At 40.8% G+C, this 15541-nt stretch overlaps 1 protein-coding gene across 4 annotated transcripts in view; it reads right to left on the bottom strand.

The window, feature by feature from the left end:
- The window catches only part of adgrv1 (adhesion G protein-coupled receptor V1), a 220791-nt gene that overhangs the window by 136121 nt on the left and 69129 nt on the right, over window positions 1-15541 (bottom strand). For all 4 annotated transcript variants that reach the window (XM_057831097.1, XM_057831094.1, XM_057831095.1 and 1 more), the window contains 26 exons: window positions 14952-15091; window positions 14300-14665; window positions 13973-14216; window positions 12513-12728; window positions 12225-12440; window positions 11913-12157; window positions 11664-11845; window positions 9834-10332; window positions 9451-9760; window positions 9148-9357; window positions 8949-9079; window positions 8765-8864; window positions 8525-8704; window positions 8271-8434; window positions 8073-8160; window positions 5503-5581; window positions 5276-5414; window positions 5057-5198; window positions 4716-4981; window positions 4424-4599; window positions 4205-4332; window positions 3946-4127; window positions 3724-3870; window positions 3555-3635; window positions 324-588; window positions 106-228 (listed from right to left, as the gene is read on the bottom strand). In XM_057831097.1, the coding sequence (XP_057687080.1) occupies window positions 106-228; window positions 324-588; window positions 3555-3635; window positions 3724-3870; window positions 3946-4127; window positions 4205-4332; window positions 4424-4599; window positions 4716-4981; window positions 5057-5198; window positions 5276-5414; window positions 5503-5581; window positions 8073-8160; window positions 8271-8434; window positions 8525-8704; window positions 8765-8864; window positions 8949-9079; window positions 9148-9357; window positions 9451-9760; window positions 9834-10332; window positions 11664-11845; window positions 11913-12157; window positions 12225-12440; window positions 12513-12728; window positions 13973-14216; window positions 14300-14665; window positions 14952-15091 (5019 nt within the window). The remainder of the gene's footprint in view (window positions 1-105; window positions 229-323; window positions 589-3554; window positions 3636-3723; window positions 3871-3945; window positions 4128-4204; window positions 4333-4423; window positions 4600-4715; window positions 4982-5056; window positions 5199-5275; window positions 5415-5502; window positions 5582-8072; window positions 8161-8270; window positions 8435-8524; window positions 8705-8764; window positions 8865-8948; window positions 9080-9147; window positions 9358-9450; window positions 9761-9833; window positions 10333-11663; window positions 11846-11912; window positions 12158-12224; window positions 12441-12512; window positions 12729-13972; window positions 14217-14299; window positions 14666-14951; window positions 15092-15541) is intronic.

The following is a 15541-nucleotide window of genomic DNA, read 5'->3' as shown; positions in this document are numbered from 1 at the left end:
TGCCATCCCTCCCAATTCAAATGGATTGGAGGTCTACTAGTGATAAACTGAAATTATGAAATCGTGAGGTACGCAGAGGTTCCCACCCCTAATGCAAGTGCTTACCGATTTCAGAGGAGGCAGTGAACACATGAATCGAAGTGAGGCCTTGGTAAGGAATGGACTGATGTAACTCAGGTGAACTCTGCCCGAATCTCCACAGGAGAACTTCACAGGAGGGAAGGAGATCTGGGAAAAGTACTTATATACATCACTCACTAAAATTCCATGGATGTCCAATCTAATGGAACTGAAACATGATTGTTCGCTGCCAGCCGTCCCACCTTGACGAAGCACCAAGAAAAGAGTGTCCACTGCTGTAATCTGGACTGTCTCCACTTGGCTAATACTGCCTGAGACAGGGAAGGGTTGCGAATTTCCAAATCTCCCGTCAATCCAGTCAAGAAGGAAGCAGCCATTTGTCACTCTGTTTAGACAAACTACTAAATAAGGAGATTCTGCGTGGGTGAATGGAGTCACACTGACAATATCGTCTTTAAAGTCAAGCGTCTGCAGGAGCGTGAAGGAGTTGTTGGTCAAAACAAATATCTGCCGACACAAGAGGGTAAAGAAGAATATTAATGACCTTCGCAGAACAGAAAAGCTAAACTCAGGGCCGGAGTTGGGCATAGGAATGCTAGGCGGTTACCTAGAGGGCCATCTAGTGATGGGGGCGCCAAATTGCTTTGGGACCAAAAAAATCTGACAAAAATGTCTCACGCTAAGATTTCAGAACATTTTCTAACATTTCAAGTACATTTAAATAGGCTCCATATAAAAAAATATTGGCCATTTCCAACCTCAATTGAATGAGCCACCTGCTATTTTGTACCCACATGAGGCGGGGAAGAACAGTCCACGCTTACAGAATGTAAGCGAATCCACTTCATGAAAATGAAATAATGGCAGCCGTTTAAATCAAGGGTCATTCAAACTCACAGTTTCAAAACAAAACTAAAATTATCACATAACAAACCAAATATCATAAGTAGCAATGAATAAAACAACTGTAACACTAACTAAAACTTATTAGCACAGAACATGAAATTTTACTGTTATTTACATCTGTAGTGCTGCAATGCATTCTTGGAGGCATAAGGCATGTGGTACGACAACCGTGTTCACAGCAGGTGGCAGCAGAGGTTATTAAGGCATGTTGTACAACAACCGTGTTGACAGCAGGTGGCAGCAGAGGTTATCAGTAGCAGGGGTTGTGTTAACCGAATATTTTCCGTCGTTGACCGGTTTTTTAAAACAGTGACGGAAAAAACTGAAGTCCATCTGTCATTTTGACAGGTTGCAATTCCCACTCCAGACCACAGGGTGGCGAGTGAGCATATTAATTAGCTATTGTCTCTCTTGATGCATGACGTCGTTGGCCTTACTCGGAAAAATGTCAAGGCAACTGAGTGTTTGCCTGGCACGGCCAGACTGTTCTCCCTGTATTTTTCAAACACTGAGAGAAAAGTCTGGGACACAGCCTCTCGAGTAGGTACAAAATCAATCGACAAATCAGATTTGTTTATTTGCGTGACGTGTTCTTCACGAGCAACGTCACTCTAGTCGTCTCTACAACAACACGGATGGCGAACGGGAGAGCCGAGAATATGTTCCAATCCGCGGTAAATTCAGTTTTAAATGAGCTAAAACACATCGACACGAGTCAGTGACAACAGTCTGTCTCGCGCTAGCCATGTTGAATAAACTCTGTTCTCCTCGTATGTTTACTTCCGCGCGCAAGTCCCTCGTCCTGCCCTCGTCGCTTTGCTAACTGCACGTCTGCCCGTCGCTGATTGGTGCACTCCGCTGTCTGTTTGCCTCTTGTTAAGCTTGTTCGGACAGAATATTAATTAAAAATGAATGAAAACGAAATACTATTGAATATGTCATTATTATCATTTAAAAAATGTAAGTGACGGGTAAAAATAGATTATGACCGGATTTTTATGACACTGTCAGTCAAAATGACAGACAACGAAAAAGTCTAGCGCAACCTCTGATCAGTAGACACTGATAACCTCTGCTGCCCAAGTGAAGTGAGAGATTACATTGAGCACTGATGGCCAAATGAAGCTTCTTGAAGCAATGAAGCTTTGCAGGGAATTGATTGAAAACTTCATGATGTTTCATTTGCTCTATGGCGCTCTCAAGTGGTGATGAAGCCCATGAAGAATTCTATGTCTCTTTGTTTAAGACAGTGCTTCTCAATTATTTTCATCTACACCCCCCCAAGCAAGACGTAAATGTTTCGCGCCCCCCCAAACTCTCTGCCGCCACTGTAAATAGTATTATTTGTCTATAAAATTACTATTATAAATACGCATCTGCCTAATATTGTGTCCTTTTTTTCTAATAAAGAAAAAAAGTAACATAGATCAACTTATAATAAAGTATAACTTTATTAACATTGTTTTGTTTGTAACAGAGAAGACTTGACGTGCATCAATTTGCCTGAATTTAAAAAAAAAAAAAAAGTCACATTCAAACTGTAAAAATACACTCAAGGTACATTTTTGACCATTCGATACAGAAAAATAAAATGTAATAAAATCACTAAATAATAACAAATTCAAATTGATTAGAAACATTCACTCATGAGGACAATATGCCAAAAACTTTGATCGAAAAAACAAAAATGAATAAAGGAAAAAAAGAGTGTCCTTGGACAGAAGGACAGTTTTTACTTTTGCTGCTCACTCTCAGTATTACCTCCTTTGCAATGGTGTGGAGTCATTTTGCAATGAGCATGCTAACAATGCTCACTGGTTTACTGATATAACACTGACAAAGCAGGACGATTGTTGGCAATATTCGGCACGTTTTCGCTGAAAAACAATCAAGCGGCTTATCACGAGATTGGGGTCGAATGTCTTTAAGTGGCGTCTTAATTGATTTGGCTTCTGGCGGTCCGCTATAATTATTTTTAGACACAGTAAACAGTCTTTCCTCATTACCCACAGTAATAAAAGTCAAAGCTAAAAGGCAAACGGCACGAACAAAGCGCATTCTCGGCGGCCGAGGTAGAACCGTAGGTGAGGGCGGTCGTCGTGACGATCCCAAGCCGAAAATGGCACTTATCGGGCGGCGGCGTGAGAACCGGACAAGCCAGTGGGTCGCTGCGTGAGTGAGTCCGGTCGGAAAACAACTTTCGAAAACGGCGGCGGCGCACTGCTCTTCATATTTGTTTTCTGTGTGATGAGTGCTCTTCCTTAGTTCAAAAATACTGCACGCACTCTGAAAATGAGAGCGCCACTGCCACCCACTGAGTGGATGCGTACACTTTATTCCAGTACGGCAGAAAAAAAAAAAAAAAAGCTTGTTCCCCGAGGTCACACTATTTGAGAAGTACTGGTTTAAGAAAATTATATGAATGTGCTTGTGTATGAACTGTATGAACAAAATGCAACAAGTGCTACAAGGATAATTTGCTATTCATTTAAATTTGGAAACAATTGTTCTACAGTGTTTTTGGTAAAATATAAAATATTTTAAAAATATAAACTAAAACAAATCACCTGACTTGATGCGACCAGAAAATCACTGTTGTCAATTGTGAAGTGTTTCACTTCCAGGCTTTCCACGCTCATGATTTGTTCCTAACAAGAACAAATGACAAAGAAATAACAAGAATCAAAGTTAACCAAACAAATATGTAGTAAGAAAAGCAGTGGATGTTCTACTGACCAACGTGACATTGAGGTCCCTATGTACTTTCAAGATACTGAGGTTGGCAGCAGGGGCGAAGGGAGCACCACCATGTGTGATTGCGATGTAGCTACTGTTTTTAAGTGTGAAGCCCACACAAGAACGAGGGTTCTGAATCCTCGCAGACTGGAAGTAAGAAGAAACAAATGAATATACGACCAACTACAAAACATTACATGAAATGTTTTTTTTCTGATTTACCTCCACAGACACAAAAACTCCTTGCCATTGATAGAGTGTGGCCAATGTGTGAGAAGATCCCACAGCAGGACTCTTATCAAGTCTCACAGCAAGAATGGATGGCATTCCGGGGACGGAGCACCAAGTGGATGTGGGACTGTCCTCGAAGCTCTGATACACACCCATAACCGGGAAATTGCCCTCTTTACGACACAGATAACGACAAGAAAATATTATGATTTCTAATTGTAAAACTAGATGAAAATATTCGTGACATCACCGAAAGCAACAGCTGTTTCAGATTGCGTCTCCCACTCCACACTGACAGTGGACTCCAGGCCATTGCTGCGGGACACTGTGAGAAAAATTGGTCCACTTCCTTCACTTGCCATCACTTGTGTGCTACTTCTGCAGAGGAACCATACATAGAATTTACATACAAACCTAATCTCAATGTTTACATTACCAGTAAGATTTTCTTATTGAATTCATTTCCAACCTCTCGAGAGTGGGTCCAATTCGGAACAAGCCAGCTGGAGCAAGATTCTCTAGGACTGTGATGACTGTGTGTAATTTGTCACCTAGACGTGCGCCCCCGGTTGGATTAAACAGACTCAGTGTGAATGTCTCGTTCATTTCAGGATCAGCATCAAGCAATGCTCGGATCTCCAGCATCTAACAAAATGCACAGAAACAACCGGAGTGACAAGGTCAATAGACGTCCAATCCATTTTTCACAATTTACGTAGATTTGATGTCTATTGTGTTGGTGTTTTAGCTACTAAAAGTACCTCAAACCTAACACCGTCCTCCAGCACCACAGCCCCTTCCGCTGGCACAAGATCTCCATTAGCAAGGCTGCCATTAGCATCTGTTATGATAAACTGCACAGTCACAGCTCCAAATGTGCCCTCCTCAGGGTTCCGAACCACATAGAGGGTGGCCACGCTCTCGCGAAGGCCCAGCTCAGATGTGGGCTCCTTTAGTAGGAAAGGCTTACTGGTGTTAAAAGATATGACACCGTGTCCATCGTCGCTAGCAAGGATGCTAACGGTGGCTGGAAGACGAAGGACACAAAATAATAGCGGGATAAGCTTTAGCCCCTCAGCAGGAATCATAATATATGTTTTACCTGTGGTATTGGTACCAAGTACCAGCCCAGGTGATGGATCGGACAATATCATCTGGAATCGTTCCGCTCCCTCTGGAATAATGTCGTCGATGATCTGTACCTCTACAAACTTGTGTCTTTCGCCGTTGACAAAATGAAGTATCTAAGTGGACAGAAAGTTTATTTTGGGATGATACTTAAAATTCTAAATTTGGCGAATCCATGTTTGTGGGGATGTACCGTTTTGCTAGTGTTGTAGTCCAGGCCTTGCTGAGCTTCCAGGTTCTGCGCATAGAAGAGAAGAGAAACATTCCCATATGTGCCCTTGTTCCTGAAGGCCACTAGGGTCAGAGTCCCTAATGTTTCATTCACCTCAAACCTAGAACCGAAGAATTTGAATATTTGACAGATTTTAATAGAATTTACTATACGCATGTCAACATAATAAGCGTGGAGTGCTTCCTTACATGGTGTTTGTCCATTCAATGACTCCTCTAATTCCATCATTAGCAGCAATGCTGACCTCTGCCAGCAAATCCTGAGTGTCTATGACAGAGGATTAACATACTTAAGTTGTTTGTATGCTAAATGCAATCTTTAGTTCTAGTTTATTTGCTGTACTAAGTCAACCTTAGAAGGTGTAAAACAGGGATCTCAAACTCAATTTATTGGGGGTGACCCCAGATCATGTCTGGGTGGTCTGGGCTGCATAAAGGATTCCCCATAAAATGGATTATGTTTGTAAATTCACTTTGGCTAGCTAGTTGTTGAAAACCACAACAAATTATCATTAGTTGATGATATGTCAGGCTTTAAGAGATTTTAAAAAATGAAAACAAAACTAAACAAGTCCCTTGCGCAAAATACATGCAGGGCACACTTTTTTACATTTATGTATTTATTATTATTACTATTTAATTCATTACAATTTGTTGTATTTTTTTATCCTTAAGGCATTTCATAAACAACTGTATATTATTTACCTGTATACTAGTATGTTTTATACTTATATATTGCCCATTGCTTTTGAAATGTCCATGTTTATAATCCTTTATTTACAATTTATATATATATATATATATATATATATATATATATATATATATATATATATATATTATTGCATGGCTTTTTTTCTTTTTTTTTTCTATTTTTATTTATTTATTTTTTTCTATTTCGATTATATTATTATATATCTTTTTATTTTAATTGTTTAACTTTATTTCAAATTATCTATGTGTATTTTTTATTCCCTGTGGCAAAATACGTGCAGATAACACTAATACTGTACTAGAATTTGATGTCAAATAAAGGCCACAATATATCATCCTGCAGGCCAAAATTGGCCCCTTGGCTGCAAGTTTGAGACCTCTGTTTTATTTTGAAACTCCATATTTACAGTGCACAACACTCTCGTCACTCTATGACCAAGTGGGAGGTCAGCTATAGGCCTACCGCGATAACACATTTTAGTGTGCGATAATTTATCTAATAAATTATTGCAATATGCGATATTATTTCGCCCCCCATTTTTTTAAAAACCAATTTATAATAACAGTGACAATACAGTATATATTAATAGATCTAGTACACCCATTTAAACGCGATAAGAAATCACAACTAAAAACAATAGACCATGCCTCTTAAGTAAAAGACAATATTAATACCGCACAGAAACACAGAATAAATAAAATGTGTTTTTCAAGAAAAAAAAAAAAATACAAGTGCAGTTAATAACTTAAGCACTTAGGCAAATGAAAACTTTTCCCCTCATAGCTTCTGCAATGGTGTTCCATAGGGATGCAACGATACAGTTAAGTCACGATTCAATACATTTAATGCTGTGGAAAAAAAAAAAAAACTTTTTTTTTTTTTTTTGCAAACGCGCTAAAATTAAACTGCCATCATATAAACATGCATTTTAGTGCATAATATCTATGTGCTTACTTGTTACTGTTCTGAAGAAATTTAGTATATAAGTGCTGAGAACAATCTTTACTGTTTGTAAAGTGAGGCGGGGCACACTTCATTGCTACAGCTCTCTCAGCAGCTAGGTTTACTGTATGAGCAAGACATCCTATTTGTGGTCATAATCCATCTGTGTCACGTACTGAATTAACAATATTTGCAGCATCATCTATAGTCACTGGTATGGATTGATTTGGCCTTCTTAACTTCCATTCAGTCATGGCGGTTTATAATTTCTCGATGTAGTATATGGACTACGTGTCCCATAATAACTCTGGGCTCACGTAGCCAAGGGCATGGGACGTAGCACATCTAGTTTGCTATTTCATGATATCTAGTGTGTGCGCGCATTAAAAAAGTTAGCAAACACCACAGAAGTCACGTCTGCTCATTACTGCACAACACCAGTATATGACCATCGACTTTCATAAACAGGGCGAGTTTGAAGTACAGTACTCTTAATTTGCCACTCAAATATCCGGTGTTGTGCCGAAAAATTATCACCCCGCGTGAAATGTCACCCCTGACGGGAGCACCCACACGTCAACAGCACCGGCACGCCAGAGATGGTCCGCAGTCAATCCGGCGCACTGACGCGGCCGGTATACGTTGAACAATAGGATATAATGGGGACGATTGGCTCCGGCGCTATTTTTTGCCGGACCTGGAACGAAGATGCATTTTGCGCAGTTGGTAACAAAGAATCTGAACTTTTAACAGCATGTCTGCCGCACGCGCGTGCGCACACGCGAGGCGATAAATCGCAGCAGAAAAATTACCGCCTTCATTTCTATTTATCGTGCGATAAATGGAATTATTGCATATTGCGACAGGCTTAGTCAGCTATCGCTTTAATTTGCTAATATTAACTTTAAACTCTTTATGCAACATTAGTGCCCACCTGAGTTACCTGGTAATGTGCAATACACAACTTCTACTCACAGAATGACCAATTGTGAGCAAGTATGAAAGGAAAGAAATTCAGAAAACAAGACAAAATGCAAACTATACAACAAATGGAACAACATTTTCCCTAAATGTTTAGAGGCAAGACAATAACAAGCAATACCTAGTTGAGGAACAGTAGCAAGAGTTGTTATGAGTACTGCTGATGTAATGTTGACTAAGAAGTATTCCTGCAACTCTGGAATGTCATCCTGGCAAAACAAAGCAAAAAAAAAAAACTTCAAATGAACATTATCCTTTCGCAACAGATAAGTTACATCATATAATTCAGAGTGATATCTTTCTGTTTCTATCTGTTTACCTCCAGTATGGTGACAGGGATCGCGACAGTGGTCTGACCCTCCTGAAGAATGACAAAACCAGTTCCAGCCAAGAAGTCTTGTCCGGGGTCAGCAAGAGCACCTTCTACCTGGGTGAGGTCCTCCAGAGAACCTTTGAGAACCTCATAGGTAACATTTACAGCTCCTGAGCAAAAATATATATATTCATATGGAATACAATCAGCCTTAAGTATTTTGTAAACACAACCTATCATCTAACACTGGACAAACTGACCTGAAGCTCCAAACTCCCTGTTGATATAGATATCTACGGTGTGTTCACGTTCCTCAGTGGTCACCTTTAGGGACGATTGCGCAATGCTCAAAAGCCCATATGGTTCATCGCTGGTGTCCACAATAATGACCGCTTCTTTTCCCTGAACATCAAACGTGGCGTGGCCTGGAGCCGCGACACCTTGAACAAAGGAATATTTTCATTCACAAATTTATGATACAAGCAACGCATGTTTCTTACCAAAAGTTTGGATGTCAGTCAAGAAAAGTTTGTACTCAGTTTTATCCTCTGGTGTGGCATCATCCTGAAGCTGTACAACAATGGTATTGTTTAAGTGTCCCTGTTGAAGATTTACAAGAAAAACAAATGATTTACACTTCAATGATCATTAAGGGTTTCTTCCAAGATTTGACCAGCGGTCTACCTGATGAAATACAAGTCTCCCTGAGGTATGAGTGAAGGTCTGTTCTACAAACGGACCCTGTATCCTCCAGTCTACTGTGACATTACCTAGACCTGGAGCAGTTCTCAAAACTAACAAGCTCAGCTTTTCACCTGCAAAATAGATAAAATAGTATATCAGGTCCAAACTAATTGTCACAGAATTCAAATTGGCTACCCACCTTCTCTTGCAATGACTGATCGCGACGCCGGATGGAATCCCACAATGCCGGCCACGTTATCGTTAGCCAGAATCACGATGTTGACGGTATCAGAACTGGGAAAGATACGACTTCCTCCCTCTGTATTAACAAGCCCAATCATGATGCTCTCATTGTCTTCTGGTTCAATATCATCTCTGATTACGATCTCTATTGTCTTCTTGAGATCACCTGCAGACACATTCAAAGGACATGTAAATTGTCTAGTCTGCCGAGATACTGCACGCAGAAATATGCAATCAAAGTAAAGGGTGACACCTATACCATCAAAAATTAGAGTTCCCCCGGTTTCAGCGAAGTCTCTATCAGGTGTGGCCTTTCCTCCAACAAACCTCCACTCCACAGTGACGGTCCCCAAGTTGCCTCCTCTCCTTTCAATGACCAGAGGAACTATCAACATCGGTTCTTCACGAACCTCAATGTAAAGTCCCTCGTTGGTGGCATTGGGACTGTCGCTGTATATCAAAAACACGCCAAATGCATCCCCGTTCAATCCGATAGTAACCACTGCTTTATCTGGCTGGCCAATAGAGGGTAGGTTCTTCTGGTCTTCAGTCAGATTCATCAGTTCTACCTTCAAATGAGATGCCGTATTACTCTAATTCAATATAAAGAAAAATTATACAAAAATGGCAGGATGATGGTACCTTTAAGATGTGTATGGCAAAGCTTTCATCCATTTCAGGCAATTTATCAGTCAAAATGAGCACGGTGAGGTTCGCTGCCCCTGAACCGTCCTCCATAAAGGCACTTTGGGCCATCACAGGGATGTAGTCGCTCCCTGCCAAGGCCTGGCTGCTGAACAGGGAAGCAGCTGCGGTCATATTTTTCACATATGTCATGACCTGAGGCATCTGTGCAAGTTGGTCTGCTCCTGAAGTCACCCAAGTGCAAGAAGGCGAGATTGTGTTTGAGGATAGCGAGAAGGCTTGGCAGTCATTCTCCCTCAAGCATACAGCAGCACAGGCAGATAAGGGATCCTTCAGACCGGTGATGTTAAGTGACTCCTGAGGGGGAGTGCTAGGAATCCCTGTTTTTGGGATGTCATAGTAGTTCAGCAGGTTCTGGCCTTCAGCCTGTGCTGAGCCAACTGGGTCAATCTCTGAGGTGCTGTACACGATTTGCAAGCGACCAAAGTGCCCGTCTCTGAAATCGAAGCAATTAAATGATTAAGGGTAAAGGCAACACTCGGTATAAAGGACCTGTAAGAAGGTTTCTCAAAGTTTTTAAGCATTCAGTCCTGAAATTTTTAAGCCTCTGATGGAGAAAATAATAGTTAAACTAGAAAAAAACTTCCACCACTTATGAGCACAGCCATTTTGTAATGTCACTTATATCCATGCACATTCACACTGGTAGACTCGAGCATAAGTCTATGTGATTATGAGTATAAATAATGTCATGAGGACAGGCGGGCAATCTGGGTTACTTGCATTTGATTGACTAAAATACTACTGGCATTGGTAAAATAGCTGCCGGTATGTTAGGCGTTCTTTCACTAGAAATGTACTATTTTTTGTAGTGTTGTCCGATTTAATCAGTAGCCAATAATATCAGCCAATAACAGCACTTTAAAATGATATCAGATAATATTGACATCGGTTTCTCATTATTGGTTTTGGACTAATATGCACGTTGCCTTCAAAGTGAATGTAGAAGCTGTCTCCCTTTGCCTTTGTACAAAGGCTGGTAACAGCTTAGCACAGCAATTATGCTTATTGACCATAAGATGTCTCTAAAGTAAGATGCCTGGGATTTTTTATGTGAGCAGACCATTTCATTCAAGCATGGTGCAAAAATTAAATGAACAATAAAAGATTGCAAAATAATGAATTATAAACTTATGAATTAGCCATAATATGTTAAATCCACAACCGCATACGTACAGGTATATCGTTTGATATTGGTATCAGATTTTGGGAGTTGGACAATATCTGGATATCGGTTAAACAGTCATTATTGGACAACTCTATTTTTTTGTTTACATGTTTCTCCGCTATTTACACATCAGAAAAATGTTTTTTTTTTTTCCTTTAACATATTGGATTCCAGATCATTCAAAAATAAATTAAGGGATTATAAAATTTGCAGGATACGTTTGTAATGTGAAACAGAAGAGATTACATTTTGGGGTCAGGGGATCAAAAGTCACAAAAAGAATTTCGTGATAACTCAAAAACGAAGAAAGGGATTATTATCAAACTTGCAGGATATATTTACGTATAATGTGAAACAGAAGAGGTGATTAAATTTTGGGGTCATCAGGTCAAAGGTAAAAGAGGTCAGAAAAGGAATTTCGCAATAACTCATGAATGAATAAAGGGATTCTTATCAAACTTGTTGAAAAAGACTCCACAGGGGCGTATGTGATCAAAGTGTTAGTCCCTTTAGCTCATTGCCTACCATTGATGGCGATAGAATGAGTTAAGATGACAGAGTGTGTACCAGATATGTAATGTTTCAATTATTACAATTACCTTCTTTGGACAGTAATATTGGCTGCATAGCTTCCCTCCAGTGGCTCCTGAATGCGGTAAACAGGTTGTCCAAAGTAGACGGTCCCATATGGGTTGTCATTGGCAGGCACTTTAATCTCAACGATTGTATCAGTGCCAAGGTTTCCACCATTACTGGCACTGGTGAGTTCTATCTTTATAATCTAGCAAACAAATATTACCCTAGGTGTTGAAAACAATTGTTTCTATGCGATTTAATTTTTGGTTTACCTCTGTTATTTCAGGGACATCATCTGCTAAGACCTCCAATCGGAGGGTCTTCGTGGTCTCTCCGGGAGCAAAGGTCACTTCTCCCGATGTTGGTCTGATATCCCCCGCTGCTAGCTTCCCATTAACAGTAGCCTTCCATTGGATTACCACTGTCCCAATAGTACCAGCATTCCGAACTATTGGAAGTGAAACTTCAACTGAGTTGGACGCGGGTTCTTCGACAGTGACTGAGGCCGCATGGAAGACTGTTTGTGACAATAAAGGCTTAGAAACTTATTGTAGACATTTATGAAAAATATAGCATAAACTAACCAAAGGCACCAAAAGGGTCATCAGAAGGTAATATGGTAATAATGGCACGTGTGAGCTCCCCTAGCAGAGCTCCTCCCGTAGTCTGATTGATTAACTCAACAGCAACGGTCTCCTCCAATTCCGGTACGATATCATTGATGACATATATTGGTACTGATTTGCTGGATTCCCCTTCTAGAAGGACGACATCCGTGGAGGCCACACTGTAGTCTTCGCCTGCAGGAAACATGTACTGTAATTCTAGATAAAGGACAGAGATGGAGATCATGTCTTCACCCAGAGACTTACTGACTCTAGCGGTCAAAGGCACAGCTCTGAACTTAACCGATACATCTGCAAATATTCCCCCGACACGAGTGACATTTATGATGGGGCCAACATAATCTTCAGCCACGCTGACAGCAGAAGCTGATAATTGAAGGACACCGAAGGCATCATCACTAGCCTCCACTATCACCTGGGCTACGATTTCCATCCTGGGACCAAGAGATGGGGAGTTGGAAACTGAAAAGGAACAGGAAGAGAATATTAAGAAGGCTAATTAGTTAGGTACACTATAAAGATTATGGCCTGTCATTAACGTCCACTGCAATCAATGGCAAAAGCGGGATTCCCAACAATTGAGCAGAAGTGTTTTACTCTCAAGACTGGTCTCGAGACCAGATTTTGAAGGTTTGAGGTTTGTCTCAGTCTTGAGGAATTGCGATTTTCTGTCAAGGCTACTACTTTATTTATTTGATTTTATTGAAATTTTTTTTTTTTAAATGACACAGCTTACGAGAACAGCCATTTTGTGAAATCAGTCATATTTAGGCACACAGAAGCAAAGTAAGTCCCGAGTCTTACCTGTTGTGGGCAAGTAAAGTTGAGTCTAGTCATAAGGTTACTTACTGTATGTTGAGTCGAGGTCATGTCGAGTCGAGTCACAAGGTTCTAAAGAAGAGTCGTGTCAAGTGAAAGGTCTTAAAGACGAGTCGTGTCAAGTCATCAAGTCAAAAAGTTGTCGAGTCGAGTCAAATCGTGTCACAGGTTAGTCAAGGCGTTCACCATTGTTTCCCAGCCCACCCACAAAGCAGTCAGGGAAAACTTACTGTCAATGTAAAAAACAGAACAAACTATGCAGTATAGTCTGCAGGGATTAAACCAGCATTAAGGTGTTCCAAGCGGGTCGCTAGCTGGTGGGAACCAATCTACAGTACGATCCGAAGTTTTTCGAGTCAGCTTGTCGAGTCTTGAGTCATCGTCTCACGAGTCAAGTCGAGTCTCGAGTTATTGCCTAACAAGTCGAGTTAAGTCCCAGACCCTCCCAGCTCAAGCAAGTATACTCGGAGTCTCCGTTTTTTTTTCTTCAAGTCCAAGTCAAGTTGCAAGTCATCAAATTTGCGACTCGAGTCGACCTGAGTCTGAGTCGCTGTGACTTGTCTTCAATCTGGGATACTTTCATTTGATTGGCTAAAATTGTAACAATGTTGATAAAAGGGCTGGCACCATTTACAATGGCCACTTCCTGGAAAATACTGGCTTTTTAGAGGTCTTGTCTCATTAGGAAATTGGTAATCGGGCTAATGTAATACATGCAGCACAATTTTAACTCACCGGCGGTCATTAACTGTGTTATCATAACCCAGGAATTCACAACAATTGGTGTCAAAGGAGTGGTGACACATAAGTACTGCCAGTACTAGAACAGTGCTACCAAAAATGAAGCTTGTTTTTCTATGACTGGTAGTTCTGAGTCTGTTACTTACTGGGCCTCTGCTGTCCTCCACCTACAAGTTGAACACTGATCAACTGTATAAACACAGACTCGTCTCTCTCTGGATCCTCATCATCCAACACTCTGATAGTGATGTTAGCTTCCCTTTGATTTGCCAGGAAAAGAACCGAATCTAAGAGTGGAATAAAGTCTCGCCCTTCTGTGGCTCGACCAACCCCGGGTGTGTTGTAGGGCTCTGGATCTGTTTCCTTTAGTGTCCTAAATGTGACTCGCACCTTGGAAAAGGGAAGGAATTGACACGGGAAGTAAAAAAAAATATATATACACATTGTTGAATAGTGACACAAACAAAACACACCTGTCCCATCAGTCCTTTCTGTCGTAATATGCTAAGGGTCACAGCTGAGTCACCTTCAGGCAGGCGGACAGGCCTTGTAGTGTTGGAGAAAACAAAAACACCATATGGGTGGTCACTGGCAAGCACGGTGAGAGTCGAAGAAGTCTCGACACCCAGTCGGCCGTGAGACACATTAACCAAAGACACCGTAAAACTTCTGTCCAACTCGGGGACTTCATCCTGGGCCACAGGGATGGTGAAGCTCTGTAACGTCTGGCCAACGCCAAAGAAGATGTTACCGGATTGGTTCAAGAGTTCCCCTTCTGAGCTGGCATCAGCTTCCCAGTACACAGTCACATTAGAGAGATCGCCAAAGGATCGATCCACCTAGGTGAGAGAAGCCAGACGTTGCAAAATGAACCACAAGAAACATTTACAAAACAATGTAGTCTGTAAATCTGCTTTAAAAATTGCTCTAGCTTCATATGACTCTGAAATTAATAGGAACGGGCAGATAGCTAAACCATTATTTTACTTACACCCACTAGAGGGCAATACTTGCTTGGTTTCTTGAAATATCTCATTTATACGCCTCACATTTGTATTTATTTCTTTAGCATTTAAGACCAATATCTTCACAGTTTCTGAGGGAATTCAACTTCACTCAACTGACCTTTAAAAGGACAGCGCTATGTCCATCTTCTGGTTCTGTCCCATTGACGGACAGAAAGCCAGGGCTGAAGTTGAAGACCCCGTGGGCATCATCAGAGGCTGCGATCTTAACCGTGATCCGTGAAGCAGCTCCCAGGCTGGCTACACACACAGGCAAACAGAAAAGCCACACAATTAGATCTTTTCTCTTTAACAAATCTAAAAGAGAAACAGAAAAATGGTCTTCCGATTTCATAAAATCTCAAAAATATGTGTCTTAGGAGTTTAAGTGTGTTTTAACATACTGAAACTTATAGCAACACTAGGTAACTTTTCAGTTTTGGTTGATTTTAGCAACGCAGGTTAACAAAAGCGGTAGTGTTTTGCCTTAAGGAAGACTGCGTTTCCCATGAGGACTAGCGCACGGTGTCTTGAAATCATGATCTCCGGTAATTTTCAGATGGATTAAATGACATTTCTGTTTCCAGCGGCTGTGTGAAGAATGAGGAGTAATGAGGAAATGAATCGATTTGTGGCTAAACAACAGCATATGACGATTTTGATGATAAGAAATGTTTGATTTTGTACTGTATTCACCCAACAGCCCTTCGA

Source organism: Corythoichthys intestinalis, chromosome 3, assembly GCF_030265065.1.
Source record: "Corythoichthys intestinalis isolate RoL2023-P3 chromosome 3, ASM3026506v1, whole genome shotgun sequence".
NCBI lineage: Eukaryota > Metazoa > Chordata > Actinopteri > Syngnathiformes > Syngnathidae > Corythoichthys > Corythoichthys intestinalis.
Note: the sequence above shows the minus strand (reverse complement) of the source record. Positions and strands in the feature narration are given on the sequence as shown.